This window comes from Suncus etruscus, chromosome 12 (genome assembly GCF_024139225.1).
Source record: "Suncus etruscus isolate mSunEtr1 chromosome 12, mSunEtr1.pri.cur, whole genome shotgun sequence".
NCBI classification, from domain to species: Eukaryota; Metazoa; Chordata; class Mammalia; order Eulipotyphla; family Soricidae; genus Suncus; species Suncus etruscus.
In genome coordinates, this window is record NC_064859.1 from 19055650 (window position 1) to 19072125 (window position 16476).

The 16476-nt window shown below is 40.2% G+C and overlaps 2 protein-coding genes across 2 annotated transcripts in view; both read right to left on the reverse strand.

The window, feature by feature from the left end:
• The window catches only part of TSGA10 (testis specific 10), a 43934-nt gene extending 43749 nt beyond the window's left edge, over positions 1-185 (reverse strand). The window contains exon 1 of the mRNA XM_049785144.1: positions 1-185. Coding sequence (XP_049641101.1) covers positions 1-51 — 51 coding nt within the window. The 5' untranslated portion in view covers positions 52-185.
• The window catches only part of LOC126024106 (centrosomal protein of 135 kDa-like), a 26271-nt gene continuing 9851 nt past the window's right edge, over positions 57-16476 (reverse strand). The window contains exons 4-8 of the mRNA XM_049784560.1: positions 15233-15361; positions 4183-4398; positions 2328-2393; positions 148-168; positions 57-92 (exon numbers count right to left, since the gene is read on the reverse strand). Of these exons, the coding sequence (XP_049640517.1) occupies positions 57-92; positions 148-168; positions 2328-2393; positions 4183-4398; positions 15233-15361 (468 nt within the window). The remainder of the gene's footprint in view (positions 93-147; positions 169-2327; positions 2394-4182; positions 4399-15232; positions 15362-16476) is intronic.

Consider the following 16476-nt stretch of genomic DNA (forward strand, 5'->3'; position numbering starts at 1 on the left):
CCTAGAACATGGAGATAGGCGCCGGGGACTCTTGGATCTGCTCCTTATCATCTTCCTTAGGAGCTGAGCTTCGTTCTTATAATAGTCTTTGTCTGCCTCCAAAGCCTTGACAAAGGAATCAAGTCTGGAAGGAGATTTATTTTGTGCTTTTTCAGTCTCTAAAATTATCTTGCCAAGGAGGGAAAAAAATCAGGGCATTATTTCAAGCTAAACCATCATTACTTTCTGAATGAATGTTGACAATAAATAGGACACCTGATAGTATTAACGTTTGCCAGTTTAAGAATAACTTTTCGGGGCCAGAGAGATAGCATGGAGGTAAGGCGTTTGCCTTTCATGCAGAAGGTCAGTGGTTCGAATCCTGGCATCCCATATGGTCCCCCAAACCTGCCAGGGGCGATTTCTGAGTGTAGAGTCAGGAGTAACCCCTGAACGTTGTCGGGTGTGACCCAAAAACCAAAAATTAAGCAATAGCACAGGGAGTAGGGCACTTGACTTATACAAGGCCAACCCAACTTTAATCCCTAGTATCTTATATGGCCCTCTGAGCACCACCAGGGGTCAGTCAGCACTGACCAGAACCAAGTATAGCCCTCCCCATTCATCAAATACTCTTAAAACTTAGGGACTTTCTGGAATGGAGCTATAGTACAGGGGGGAGGGTGTTTGCTTTGCAAGTGGCCAACTCAGGTTCGATATCTGGCACCACCTATGGTCCCATAAGCCCATCAGAAGTGATTCCTGAGAGTAGAGCCAGTATTTTTTTTTTTTTGGTTTTTGGATCATACCCAGCAGCGCTCAGGGGTCACTCCTGGCTCTACACTCAGAGATTGCTCCTGGAAGGCCTGGGGAACCATATGGAATGCCGGGATTCGAAGCACTGTCATTCTGCATGTAAGACAAACACCCTTCCTCCATGCTATCTCTCTGACCCCTAGAGCCAGTATTAATCCCTGAGCACTGTCAGGTATGGCCCAAACTCCAGCCCCAAAATACGCCTTCATTTTCCTAAATTTCTGAAAACACCCCTAATTTATGCAATAATTTAAAAAAAGAAAAGAAAAGAAAGGAAATTTCAGAGTGGCAGAAATGTCCATTCACTTAACTCATGACTAAGAAAGGCAAGTGATTTGCTTAGAAAAGCTTGTTTAGGGCCAAGGCCATAGCACAGCACAAATGGCTCCATCGCCTTGGACTCAGCTGAGCTTGTTGGATCCCTGGCTTCCCATACAATCCCTGGAGCATAATCAGGGGTGATTCCTAAGTGCAGAGCCAAGAGTAACTCCTGAGCATCACCAGGTGTGGCCCCCACCAAATAAAGAAAAAGAAAAACTCACTTTCCTAATGAACAATATATAGATAACATCTAAGCTTCATTCAATAATTTGTCAATGAATGTATAAATTAAATCAATATTCAATATCCAAATTTTATAATATTTATTTTATCAATGCCTTTTTTTTTTGTTTTTTGTTTTTTGGGTTACACCCAGCAACGCTCTGGGGTTACTCCAGGCTCTACACTCAGAAATCATTCCTGGCAGGCTCGGGAGACCATATGGGATGCCGGGATTCGAACCACCGTTCTTCTGCATGCAAGGCAAACACACTACCTCCATGCTATCTCTCCAGCCCCCACCAATACCTTTTAAAAATTTCACCAACCTTTATTAGATACACTTTCAGACAGTATGTTTTGAATATTTGTGATAATATTAAAATATCTAAGCAGAGAAATTTTTTCACAACATAAAGAAAATATAAGTAATAAAATTTATAACTTAAAATATTACTAAGAGGAATAGAAGTCAATATAAAGGTTACATTAAAAAGTAAATTACACATAATGATTATTTCAAGTAAAAATGAGTTAAGGACATTAGTAAAATCAAGCAAAGTTCTTTCCACCTCTAATAAAAAAAGGAATAATGGTGAAATGAAGAAAAGCACCTCCCATATAAACAGAGGTATCTCCAGGCACTAATATATATAGAGATAAGTCACAGTGCTAATTTTAAAAATATCTATTTTGGGGCCGAAGTGGTGGCACAGTGGTGGGACGTTTGCCTTGCATGCGGCTGGCCTAGGACGAACTGCGGTTCAATCCCCCGGCATCCCATATGGTCCCCCAAAACAGGAGCGATTTCTGAGTGCAGAGCCAGGAATAACTCCTGAGCATCACAGGTTGTGGCCCAAAAACCAAAACCAAAAAAAAAAAAACCAAAGGTTTTATTGTTCTAAGAGAACATGAAGTTAAAACAAAATACTTTTTACAATCTTACAAACCACATAAATATGATTCTTTAACAATTTTTTAAACGTACTTACAGATCTAAGTCTTTTAATTGTATCTTCCAATACTATTATATTATTTTGCTGGCAAATGAGTTGAATCTGTAAAACAATCCATTTTTTTTAAAACAAAAAAGGTGTCATCTATATTTTAAATGTTTAAACTGATTTAACTAGAAAGAGATCATGTAGTTTTGTTTTAAGAATAGGTCTATAAAATGAAGACACTTCTGTCAGAAGTCAGGTTGGTGACCAACAGATACATGGAAAGCATTCACTATCTCTTATTACCAGGAAAATACAAATCTATGTAATAACAAGGTATCACTTCACAACAGTGAAAACGGCGCATACAAAAACGAAAAAGTGGAACCAATCTGTGTTGGCAGGATTGTGGTGAAGAAGAAACTCTGAGCCACTGCTGATGGAAATGTTGGCTGGTTCAAACTATATGGAAAACAGCAGGGTAGTTTCTCAGAAAAGTGATGAGAGAGCTGCCAGAAGACCCAGAAACTCCATTTCTTGGGAGTTTTTCCCCCAGAATGAGAAAACATTCCTCCAAAAGGATGTATACAAGCATAAGCATCAGAAACAGGAAAGCATGACGCACTACTCAGCTGCAAGAAAGTCACATGATTCTCTGTGACCTGAATGGAATTGAAGGATCTCAAAGGAAGGAAAACAAAGAAAGACCAGATGATGTCACGTATCTCTAGTATTCAGAATAACTGGACAGACTATGTGAAGCATCAAAGGGAAGATACATAGATTGTCTGGGCCCAGACTATAGAAAGGAGGACAGAGAAGAAAATAATTCAAGGGAGCCAGGAGTAAGAGATGGAGTGAGGTGACAGGGGCAGATGTAAAGTCTATGTGCCAGTGTGAACCATGCAGCCCACAGCCCTGGAAGCATGAGACCCAATTACAACAAACAAACTTTAAAAATATGCCTCCTACCTTCACAGGATGGTGGGATGGGTGTGGGGACATTGAATGATTGAAACTCAACAAGTTTGCAATAAGTTTGTAAACCCCAGAGCCTTAATCAAAGTAAACAAACAGTTTTAAAAGTAATGAAACAATTAAAATTAAAAAATCCGTTTTCAAACTCTTATGATTTCTGATCTAAAAATTTAAGATTAAACAACTCATGACAGGGCCAGAATGATAGGACAGTGGTTAGGGTCTTGCATGTGGGCAACCTGGGTTCAATCCCCAGCATGTGAGCTCCACCAGGAGCGACCCTGAGCACAGAGCATGAGTAAACCCTGAACATCACTGGGTGTGGCCCCTAAAAAAGTAACTACACAAATCAGGACTAACATAGTAAAATACCATGTGGCTAATAAATAAAATAAGTTCACAAATTCTGATACTCCTTCCTTCAAAAAATGGAATTTAATTTAATTTCCTTCCCTTCAAAGTAAGGTATACTTAGTGGCTCATTTCTTTTTCTTTTCTTTTCTTTTTCTTTTTTAAGTGGCACATTTCTAATCAATAGGATTTGGTGAAAGTGAGATATAGTATGTGATTCTTTGTACGGGGCATTGCAGATTTTTTTTTCTCTTAAATCAATAGTATGGGGAGAAGGGGAGAAATTACCCATCAAGCAACCTATTGTCAAGCAACCTACAGACATCTGCCTGACAAGACACTGGTATCCTACTATTGTGTCACTTGCAGGTATTTCAGTAATTTGTCATGAAAAGCTAGTGAGTCCACCAAGCTGAGCATGTCTCAGTGCACGCAGGAGGGCTGGACGTCCATCCCCAGCACCACAAAGCCCCACTGAGCACTGCCAGGAGAAACCCAAATGCCACAGGGGAAAAAAATGTGTTTCTTTCTCCTCCTGGCCAAAAGAAAATTTCCAACCAATGGGTAAGTTTAGTACCTTTGCTTCTTCGAGTTCCTTGTCAGCAGTATCCACCACAAAATTTTTCTCGTTTTCTAGTTGCCTTGCTAGTTGGTCGACTTTAATCAATTCTTTACAGAGATGCTCATTGTGGTTGGTCAAATCATCTATATGACTTCTTACCACCTCTTTACTATCCAAGAGTTTCCTAACATATTCTTCCAAGTCATGATTTGTCTGTTTGAGATCTTCAATCTAGTGGAATTAGAAAGGAAATTATCACATTAAAGTGATTCTTTTGTCTGCCTCTGAGGATAAAAAAAAAAAAGTGATAAGAATAGGAAGAAAGGAGAATGAGCACTATCTTTTTCTTACTTTGTGAATGTTATACCTTGGAAATGTATTTCTCATCTGAAAAAGTATAGCACAGCGTGGTATACACACACAGGTGTGATAGCACAGCGGTAGGGCATTTGTCTTGCAAGCTGCTGACCTGGGACAGACTCAGGTTCAATCCCCAGCATCCCATATGGTCCCCCAGGTCTGCCAGGAGTGATTTCTCAGCACAGGGCCAGGAGTAACCCCTAAGTGTGGCTGAGTGTGGTGCCAAAACAGAAAAAAAAATTAAAAATAAATACAAGGGGCTGGAGAGATAGCATGGAGGTAAGGTGTTTGCCTTTCATGCAGAAGGTCATTGGTTCAAATCCCGGCATCCCATATGCTCCCCACGAGCCTACCAGGAGCAATTTCTGACCATGGAGCCAGGAGTAACCCCTGAGTACTGCCAGGTGGGACCCAAAAACAAACAAACAAAAAAAACCAAAATTATTTTCATATATATCTTTCCAGGAAATTTATAGTTTAATTAAAAAGAAATTATTTATTTGTACTATTAGAAATATAGCCAGGCTCATAACAAATAGTCCAGCAGGTAGGATGCTTGCCTTGCATAGGCCAACCGGGCTCAATTTCCAGCACCTGATTTGGTTGCTGGAGCCCTCTCAGGAGTAATCCATGATCATAGAGCTAGAAGTGAGTCCTGAATACAGCTCAGATGGGCTCCTAAACAAACAGACAATAATTTGTTCTGCTTCGATTTCAGGAAAATGTGAACTTCTTTTGGAAGTTGTACTTAACTAAATTTTTCATTTGCCTTTGCTTCTAGGAATTTTATTTATTTATTTATTTGGTTTTTTGGGTCACACCCAGCAGCACTCAGGGCTTACTCCTGTCTCTATGTTCAGAAATCGCTCCTGGCAGGCTTGGGGAACCATATGGGATGCCGAGATTCGAACCATCGGCTTTCTGTGTGCAAGGCAAACACCCTACCACTGTGCTATCTCTCTGGCCCCATGCTTCTAGGAATTTTAGATCCACTTCTATCATCTAGTACAAAAATCATATGCAATGATTCTCTATTTGCTTTCACTAAGTTTACTTTTGTGTATTCTTTTTTACAGTAATTTCTTTATGCTTATTTTTCTTATTCTTATGTAAGTTATTTTCATTACAAATTTTTAAAACTAAAGAGTGTGGGGTTAACAAATAGGATTCCATTTATCTAACTGTAGATCTTTTTGTCTCCATTCTTGGCTTCTATATTACATTTTTTTTAGCAACAGAAGCTAAGAATATATCCAAATAATTCTAATTATTACTTATTTATATGTCATATATAGTGCTAAAATTATTAAATACTTAAGCAAAACATTAATAAATATTACCCTGATCTTTAATATCAAACCTTTTAAGATTATTCCAAAATACAAGTTCTTGGGACCAGAGATATAGTGCAGCGGTGTTTGCCTTGCAAGCAGCCAATCCAGGACCTAAGGTGGTTGGTTTGAATCCCGGTGTCCCATATGGTCCCCTGTGCCTGCCAGGAACTATTTCTGAGCAGATAGCCAGGAGTAACCCCTGAGCACCGATGGGTGTGGCCCAAAAACCAAAACCAAAACCAAACAAAGAAAAAAGAAAACACAAGTTCTTTATAAGAGGTAATTCATATTAGTAGAAAGAATGTTTTTTTCTTTAGTTTGGTTTTGGTTTTTGGGCCACACCTGGCAGGCAGCTGCTTAAGTTCTGCATTTAGGAATTACTCCTGGCAGTGCTCAGGGAACCAAACAGATGCCAGAAACAGAAAATGGGTTGGCCACATGCAACACAAGTGCTCTATCCATTGTACTATCACTCCAGCCCTAGAAAAAGTTTTGAATGTAGGGAGAGGTTTAAATCCTGTGATAGAACTTTCGAGTTATTAAACCTTAGCAACTAATCTTATGTTTTTGAACCTAAGAGATGCACCTGACTTTTAAAAATATATGCAAGCCTTTTAATCTCATCTTTTCAATGTAAAGTATTTATAAAAAAAATTGTGTAGCCAGGGAGATTTTGTAAAAATTCAAATTTCTGGCAAATATTATAAAAGCAAGCCATCCCTTCCTCTCTTCTTCCCTCCCTTCCTCCCTCCATCTGTCCATCACTCCCTCTATATCTCCTTCCTTGTTCTCCACACCCACAGGTGCTCAGTGCTAATGTCAGACTTTGTACATCTGTACAATAACTTCAGGTAGTGCTCAAGGACCACAAACAGTAACAGGGATTGAACTGGGGGTAGCCACATGCAAACAAGCACCTGAACCCTATCTCTCTGGCCTGATGTTTTTATTTCTGTGGAAAAAATCCCACCTGTACAAGTGATGAATATCTGGTAAAGGTATCTTAGTTTTATAAATTATTTCATGTAATTCCAGAGTGGTTGAACCATTTTAATTAGAATTTTGTAGTTTTCAAAATATAAATTCATTTCCATAAAAAATGTATGACTTTTTCCTCATCCTTGGTAACATCTTAAAATCTCATTATTTTTTTTTTTTGTTCTGGTTGTACAAATAGGTGTTTTATTTTCTAATCTCTGATACTTAAAAAAGATGAGCATCTTTGTATATGTTTACATTTAAACATATATCCCTCGGCTAAATCTCACATATTTTATGCTCATTTCCTTTTTATTTGGGGGGGAGTTTGTTTTGGGGCCACACCTGGTGACGCTCAAGGGCTACAACTCCTGGCTATGCACTTAGAAATCGCTCCTAGCGGGGTCGGAGAGATAGCATGGAGGTAAGGCGTTTGCCTTTCATGCAGGAGGTCATTGGTTCAAATCCCTGGGTCCCATATGGTCCCCCGTGCCTGCCAGGAGGAATTTCTGAGCCTGCCAGGAGGAATTTCTGAGCCTGGAGCCAGGAATAACCCCTGAGCGCTGCTGGGTGTGACCCAAAACACACACGGAAGGAAGGAAGGAAGGAAGGAAGGAAGGAAGGAAGGAAGGAAGGAAGGAAGGAAGGAAGGAAGGAAGGAAGGAAGGAAGGAAGGAAGGAAGGAAGGAAGGAAGGAAGGAAGGAGGGAGGAAGGAAGGAAGGAAGGAAGGAAGGAAGGAAGGAAGGAAGGAAGGAAGGAAGGAAGGAAGGAAGGAAGGAAGGAAGGAAGGAAGGAAGGAAGGAAGGAAGGAAGGAAGGAAGGAAGGAAGGAAGGAGAGGGAGAGGGAGAGGGAGAGGGAGGGGAGAGGGGAGGGGAGGGGAGGGGAGGGGAGGGGAGGGGAGGGGAGAGGAGAGGATCAAACCTAGGCCTGTCCTAGGCTAGCACGCACAAAGCAAATGCCTTACCACTTGTGCCACCGAACCAGCCCCTTTATACTCATTTTCTAATTAGATTGTTTGCTTTTAATGTTGGGTTTTGTTTTGCTTTTAGAGATGCAAAGTATATTTTTGGTTCCACTGAGATACATCCCTTATACCTCAAAACATATTTTCAAAATGAATCATGCTTTCAGTCATGTCGAAGAATTCTCCCTATGCTTTTCAGATCCAATCTTCTGTATGTAACCTGTGTGTATTACTTTAATTAATTTTGCTAATTTATTTTTAAGTTTTTGGGCCACACCCAGCGTTGCTCAGGGGTTACTCCTGGCTGTCTGCTCAGAAATAGCTCCTGGCAGGCACGGGGGACCATATGAGACACTGGGATTCGAACCAACCACCTTAGGTCCTGGATTGGCTACTTGCAAGGCAAACGCTGCTGTGCTATCTCTCCGGGCCCTAATTTGTTAATATTTTAATGATTTTTTTGTTTCTTTGATTTTGCTTCCCAAAGTATCCTTTAGGTCTCTTCAACATAATTTACAGTTCTTTTTCATTTACCATTAGTATTTTTCAATATGTTTATTTTCTGTTTTGTTCTGTTCTGTTTTGTTTTTTTGGTTTCTGGGTCACACCCAGCAGGGGTTACTCCTGGCTCCATGCTCAGAAATCGCTCCCGGCGGCTTGGAGGACCATATGGGATGCCAGGATTCGAACCACCGACCTTCTGCATGCAAGGCAAATGCCTTACCTCCATGCTATCTCTCTGGCCCCTCAATATGTTTATTTTCTAAGTGGTTGTTTTGTTACATATTTTTAAGTTGTAACTTACATTTATATATTTTATATATATATCTTGTAAATTCTATATTGTCTATAATTTACCAGCTAAAAATGCAAAAGCTTCCCTTTTTATATCTTCTCATACTAATAACTGTTCTAAATAGTTGTTCCACATGCTTTACCCATATATTTATTTTTAAAAGGCAAGTAGGAGGGAAAGGGAAGGAAACTCCCCAACTTAGTGTAGGACTAAGTTGCATTTTCTCATATTTGGTTTAATCTGTTACTTTTTACAACCTGTTTTGTTTGCTTGCTTGCTTGCTTGCTTGCTTGCTTGCTTGCTTGCTTAATTTGTTGGTGGCCACACCGGGCAGTCAGTGCGCTCAGGGATTATTCTTAGCTCTGTGTTCATGGATCATTCCTGATTGTCTCATGGAATTTTTGTGGGATGGTAGGGGTTATTTAGACCCAAGGTTAGTCACATGCCAAGTAAACACCCTACCCACTGTACTATAAATCTGACCCCATTTTCTGTTTTTTAACACAACAAATCTGTTATTTTTTCAAGATAGCCCTATTGATCAAAAATACTGGGTTGACAGTTCTTTTCTTCCAGCACTTGAATAATATGATTCAGTTTCCTTCTAACTTGTTTCAAATCTGTTGTCAATTTTTTTGGTTGTTTGTTTTTTGAGCCAAACCAGTGTCCAAGGGTTACTTCTGGCAGGCTCAGGGGTGTCAGGGACCAAACCCAAGTCAGTCACACGCAAACACCCTCCCCACTGTGTTATTGCTCAGCTCATCAAATCTGATGTCATTTAGGGGCTGGAGCAATAGCACAGCAGTAGGGAGTTTGCCTTGCATGCAGCTGACCCAGGACAGACTTGGGTTAGATCCCTGATGTCCCAGATGGTCACCTCAGCTATTTCTGAGTGCTTAGCCAGGAGTACCCCTGAGCGTCATGGGGTATGGCCCAAAACAAACAAACAAACAAATCTGCTGTCATTTAAACAGGTTTTTTTTTCCTGTAGCTAATGACATTTTCTTTGGTTTATTTTTAGTTATGGGGTGGATTATCTTTAATTTTCAAGTTTGACATTTATCTTTCAAGTTAATGGTTTTTTTTTTTTTTGGTTTTGGTTTTTGGTTTTTGGGCCACACCCGGCGGTGCTCAGGGGTTACTCCTGGCTGTCTGCTCAGAAATAGCTCCTGGCAGGCACGGGGGACCATATGGGACACCGGGATTTGAACCAACCACCTTTGGTCCTGGATCGGCTGCTTGCAAGGCAAACACCGCTGTGCTATCTCTCCGGGCCCAAGTTAATGTTTTTATATTCATGGGGTAAATACTCAAATGGAATCTCAAAATACTATGCTAAGTCTAATTTTTTCAGTTTGCTATTGCATTTTGGTTTTCTGGGATTGAACCTGGATCCATCCCAGGTTGGCCACGTGCAAGGTAAATGTCCAACCCACTGTGATATTGCCCTGGCCCAGGCAGGTCTACTTTTAATTTCTTGAAAGTCTCTGGAGTTTTTTAATGGAAGCTAAATCAGAGATAGTAACCACAACACTGAATAAGGGCTTTTTCATAACATCCCACCAACATTGGTTGTTTCCAGACTTCCTAATATAAGACATTATCTTATATGACATGTTATGTGACATGTTAATCTCACTGTCATTTTGACTTGCATTTTTCCTGCAATCATGAGGAACACATTTTCATATGCAGTTGACCATCTGTGTATCTTCCTTAAGGAAATATCTATTCTTTTTTCCTTATTCTTTGAGGGGTAGCTTTGCCTCTGGTGATTTTTGTGGGTGCTTGATCTGTTTTGGCTATTAGCCCACTATCAGGTAATGGTATGCATATCGCTTATTCAGTAGGGTGCCTGAAAGTTGGCCTTTACCTGGCACACATTGTTTTGATTGATTACAGCTTTATGGTATATTCTAAATCCAGGACTGCAGTGCATACCAGCCATTTTTTTCTCAGAACTGCTTTGTTTATTCAGGAATTCTGTGATCTTAAACAAGCCATAAAATTTAGCAGTATTTGTTCTATGTCCTTCAAAATGCCATGGGAAAAAATTGTTTTGGAAGGTGAACCTCCCAAGTGCTTCTTAGGGGTCCCAGGACTACTCCTAGTAATTCTCACCCAACCACACTAGTGATTCAGAGTGAAGACTCAAAAAAGATGCAGCTCTCCTTGGGTCCTAGGGTGCTAAGGACCTCCAGGGTCACACCAGTGATTAGAAATGACCACATCGTGGCAAGGACTGAACTGAGGTCAGATACATGCTGCAATCGAATCCCTACCATCCCTGCCATGGGAATTATGATATGGACTGCATTAAATATAGTGTCATTATGCATCTTTTCATATGACTTCTTTGAATAGATCCAGGAATTTTACCCATTTTTTAATAGGGTATTTTTATTTTGGATGTTGTTCAGTTGCAGGCATTCACTAGATATACTGGATAACAAACCCTTTCAGATACAATATTTGGAAATATTTGCTTCCATGTATTTTAGTATCTTTCTTTTCAAATTTAATTATATTGTGAAGTAATACCATGTTAATACTAGTGTTAGTTTAAGGTTTTAGTTTTACCGCACTTTACCACCACCAAATTTCCCAGAATATTTCACCAATATACTCAAGTTACTTCTAGTCCACTTCTTTATTCCTCTTCCAACATCCCAACCCCTTGCTTGGTTTTGTTTTGTAATCCAGGATCAAAGGTTCATCATCAATAGATAGAAATGGTCTCTTAATTTGTTGTTCCATACATCACAGATGAATGAGATCACCGAGCATCTGTACTTCTCCCTGACTTCATGAAACACGATCCCATCCAGTTCCATCGAAGTTGCAGCAAATAACAACTTTTCCATCTTTTCTTATGACTGCAGAATATTTATATTTCCAAAATATTCATGTTTGTATATCAATGTTGACAGTTTATAGAAGCTTCCTACTATTCCACTGTGTATGTCATTAGTAGATGATTTTTGTTTTGGAAATATATAAAAAAATATTTATCAGAAAGTGTAGAGTGGACTGGAGTGATAGCACAGCGGTAGGGTGTTTGCCTTGCACACTGCCAACCTGGATTCAATTCCCATCATGCCATATGGTCTCCAGAGCCTGCCAGAAGCAATTTCTGAGCACAGATCTAGGTGTACTCTGAGCACTGCCGGGTGTGGCCCCAAAACAAAAACAAACAAATGGCAAAAAAGAAAATATACATTTTCCACAGAATCCCTCTCCCTAGTTTCCTTTCTGTTTACATCTTTTTTTTTTTTTTTGGCTTGGTTTTTGGGTCACACCCGGCAGTGCTCAGGGGTTATTCCTGGCTCTATTCTCAGAAATCACTCCTGTTAGGCTCAGGGGACCATATGGGATGCCGGGATTTGAACCACCAACCTTCTGCATGCAAGGCAAACACCTTTCCTCCATGCTATCTCTCCAGCCCCTACATCTTTTTTGTTTTGATTTTGGGCCACACCTGGTGGCACTCAGGGGTTATGCCTGGCTAGCTATGTGCTCAGAAATCACTCCTGGCAGGCTTGTGGAACCATCTGGGATGCCGGGATTCGAACCACCATCCGTCCTGGATTGGTTGACAAAATGCCCTACTGCTGTGCTATCTCTCCGGCCCGTTTACATCTTTTTTTTTATATGTTTCACTTGTTACCATTTGATGGATGAATCTCTATCATAATTATTTCTGCTTATTTAATTTTATTTTTCAGTGCTCAGGACCTACTTCCTGCTTGTTGTTGGTGGTGGTGGGGGAACAGACTCACGCTTTAGTTCTCGTGGCTTCAAAACTTGTATGCTATGTTGCAGTGTTGTGGGTCAAAGTATAGAGTTGCAGGGACACGTGTCATATAGCCACTATTAAAGACCAAACTTGGAGCTTTGTACTTGCAAAGCGGGTACTGTACAGTTCCCTGAGCCTTTGCTCACTTTTTTTTTTTTTAGTCCACCCTGTGGTACTGTTATTCCACTGTAGTATTATATATAGTAAGTTCATTGTACAAAAGTATCACACTCATATATCCATCTATCTCTGAAGAGCAACATCTTAATTGCTTCCCAAATTTTCATTTGTTTTTTTCTCCCTTTTTTTCAGTTATTTCTGGTTTTCATTTGTTTCAAGTTTGCTTATAATTGCTGTTGAAGGTTTGTATAAAGAATCTTTAAATCTTTGTTGGATCATTGTAATATATGCTTCACTTCATTGTTAGTACCTCTTACTTGTCTTTTAAAACCGAAATTGTGATCTCCCTAATTTATAAGAGTTGCTTTTCATTTTCATTGAATTGTGATATTCTAAGACTTTGGCTTTTCTGCTTAGTCAACTTCCTATTTATTTATCACCACTTCAGCTAAAAAGGCTTTGTTACTGCTAAGTGTGAAGAGAAATCCAGGACCTCTACAGGGTCTTGGTAAGCAGGGTTAAAAATTCAATCTCGGGGCCGGGCGGTGGCACTAGAGGTAAGGTGCCTGCCTTGCCTGCACTAGCCTTGGATGGACCGCCGTTCGATCCCCCGGCATCCCATATGGTCCCCCAAGCCAGGAGCGACTTCTGAGCGCATAGCCAGGAGTAACCCCTGAGCGTCATCGGGTGTGGCCCAAAAACCAAAAAAAAAAAAATTCAATCTCTCCACTGGGCATGTGCTGATGATACCTCAATATCCAGGAGGAAGAACAACCTTGGTACTGCTCCCCTATGTCAGACACTGCCACAATGAGTGATACTGTTGGGGGGGGGGCACACATACCTAACTGCAACAAGTTTTCCTTGGCACCATCCTCATGAGAAAGAAATAGAGCAACTGTTACTATGATATGCATTAACCCTGGGAGTCAAGAATCTCCTTATTTCTTGGTGGGAATAAAAGCCTGAATTTTTCACTCAGTCTTCTTTGATAACATCCTAGTTGGATGGCAGACTTGTTGGGGAGGGAGCATGGTAGGACATCGTTGGAATTTCTTGTTACAGCCTAGCAGGAGTGCAAGATTAGGCTCTTATTCTTTGCTGACAGGAATGGGCTGGAGTGTTTTCCGTGATCTTCGCTTGGAGTAGACAGGTATTGTTTAAAAATAGTTTACCTACCAAACTATTCCTTCAGCTTGAGAGACATGGAGAAAAAAAATCCAGGAATTCACAAATGTAGCACTCCTTATGTCTTGAGGTTCTTTCCAATTTACACTGTGTTTTGTGTTATTTTAATATATAGTGTTCAAAGTTTTTTTTTATAAGTACAGATATTACCTGTACTGTATTTAAGATTTTGGGGCCGGAGAGATAGCATGGAGGTAAGGCGTTTGCCTCTCATGCAGGAGGTCATCGGTTCGAATCCCGGCGTCCCATATATGGTCCTCCCGTGCCTGCCAGGAGCAATTTCTGAGCCTGGAGCCAGGAATAACCCCTGAGCACTGCCGGGTGTGACCCAAAAACCACAAAAAAAAAAAAAAAAAAAGATTTTGGGAAAAGAGAACTTAATTCATTTTCTGAAGCAAGGGATTTTCTTTTACAGTGCCTTGTATCACATGTCAGGCACTAAGAGGCCAGAAACAATGTAGTGTCCAGGAATTAAATTCAAATCCTAGCAAATGTAGGAAATCAGAGAAATCCTAGCTCTAACATACAACAATCAAAAAAAAAATTTTTTTTTTGGTTTTGGGGTTACACCCTCTGATTCTCAGGAGTTACTCCTGGCTATGCACTCAGAAATCGCTCCTGGCTTGGGGGGACCATATGGAATGTCAGGGGGATTGAACCCCAGTCCATGTTAGGTCAGCTGCATGCAAGGCAAACGCCCTACTGCTGTACCACAGCTCTGGACCCTCAAATACTATTCTTGAGCCACTTACATCTTCAGCTTCCATGTATATAAAATGGAAATATTGTGACTATTTTATAAGACTGGGATCTATGAAATAAGATTAACTATTTGAAACCACCTGATATAACTACCTGACATAGTTTGTACTCACTGACTCTCAATCAATATATAAAAATGCTTAGAATGGGAGCCAGAGAGATAGCACAGTGGTAGGGCATTTGCCTTGCAAGCGGCCGACCCAGGACCAACAGTAGTTCAAATCCCAGCATCCCATATGGTCCCCCATGCCTGCCAGGAGCGATTTCTGAGCTTAGAACCAGGAGTAACCACTGAGAGCTGCTGGGTGTGGCCCACCCCCTAAAAACAAAAACATTGCTTAGAATGAAAATGGGGTTAAGGGACCAGAATGGTAGCGCAGCTGATCCAGGACAGACCTCAGTTCAATCCTCAGCGTCCCAAATGGTTCCCCAAGTTAGGAGCAATATCTGAGCGCATAGCCAGGAGTAGTCCCTGACCATCAGCAGGTGTGGCCCAAAAATCAAAACCAAAAAAAAAAAAAAAAAAAAGTAAAAAAGAAAATGGGGTTAAACCAAAGTCAACGGAATCCAAGGCAAAAACCCTACTCACTATACTATCTGTCCAGCCCCAAAATGGAATATTTTAGATCCATAAGACTTAATGAGCTCTAAGTTAGTATTTATTCATTTGACTTCAAATCCCCTTATTTAAAAATAATTAAATAAATCAATTAATTACTTGATTTCAAATTAATTCAGGGAAAATATATAGATGCTAAATATAACCTGTAATTTGAGGGTAAGGATGAATTTATCTTGATTTCTCTCTTCTTGTTCTAGCTGGAGTGTATTCTGATATTTTTCAGCTTCAGAAACTGGAGCCCCTAAGCCAAACTCATATTCCTTGGTGGTATCCTATAGGAAAGAAACAATGCAACAGTATTTAGTTTAAAACAGCATTGCAGGGCCCAGAGGAATAGCGTAGTGGATCAGAAAACCAGCTTGCAAGCTTATAGTCACCTGTTGAAACCCCCTGGAATCTCACATGTACCAAGCCCATTCCTGGAAACTTTGACTGAGCTCAGCAGCTCTACACTCTGTAGACATTGGTACTGCAGCAATGCCCAGCTACCCTGCAGTCAGGTAGGTGTGAACATCACAAAAAGATGCAAAATATCCCTGATTCAATGCCACTGTGTACTGCAAATATTACTGTGAAAGATTTGTAATTCACGTTGGTCACAATAAAAACTATTTTTATTTAACAATAAAAAATATTAAAAAAAAAAGAGGTGCGAGACTGGTGAGCATAAAAACTAAAAAGATCTGTGTTCCATAATCAGAAAGTGCGACTTCGGACAAGGTCGCTTCCATGTGAGAACTGCAGCCAGAACCCCTAAGCACGACTGCAGCTCAAGTGCCTCAGGTAAAAGTTCTGCTCCCCTCCCCAGTACATGTGCAAACAACTGCTACAGAAGGAGTACTCTACATAGTGCTTCTTTCCCTAAAGTACAGCTACTACACTACATAGAGGAAGAATTTGCTACATACATACTAGATCTTTCTTAACAGCACAGTTGCTACTCTCAAAAAAAAAAAAAAACTAGGTGTGGGAAATTATAGTTATCTACCAACCTCTGGCACTGTGCTACCCTCCCCACAGTACAAACATAGTACTTAGTGGTCTATTTTATTTTCCCTTCCTTAAGGCACAATTCTGCTTATTTGCTCTTCACTCTTAACAGTTGCTGTGTCACCTGGAACTTTAGACTTAGATGTCTTAAGAGTATTTCAAGTTCATTATCTCTGTGTCTAGTTCAAAGAACACTTTTGAATATTTTAAATTCTGTGTCTCATTATGTCTTCCTCCTCATATGACTAGATTCTTAGGAACAATGCCTTTTAAGTCCCCATATTTCTACCAGCCTCTGTAACAGGAATCAACATAAAACTGTAACAGTTAATACAGACACAATATACTAAAACAAACAAAACCGAACTTTCCTTTTCAGTAAACTAAAGACAAGTGA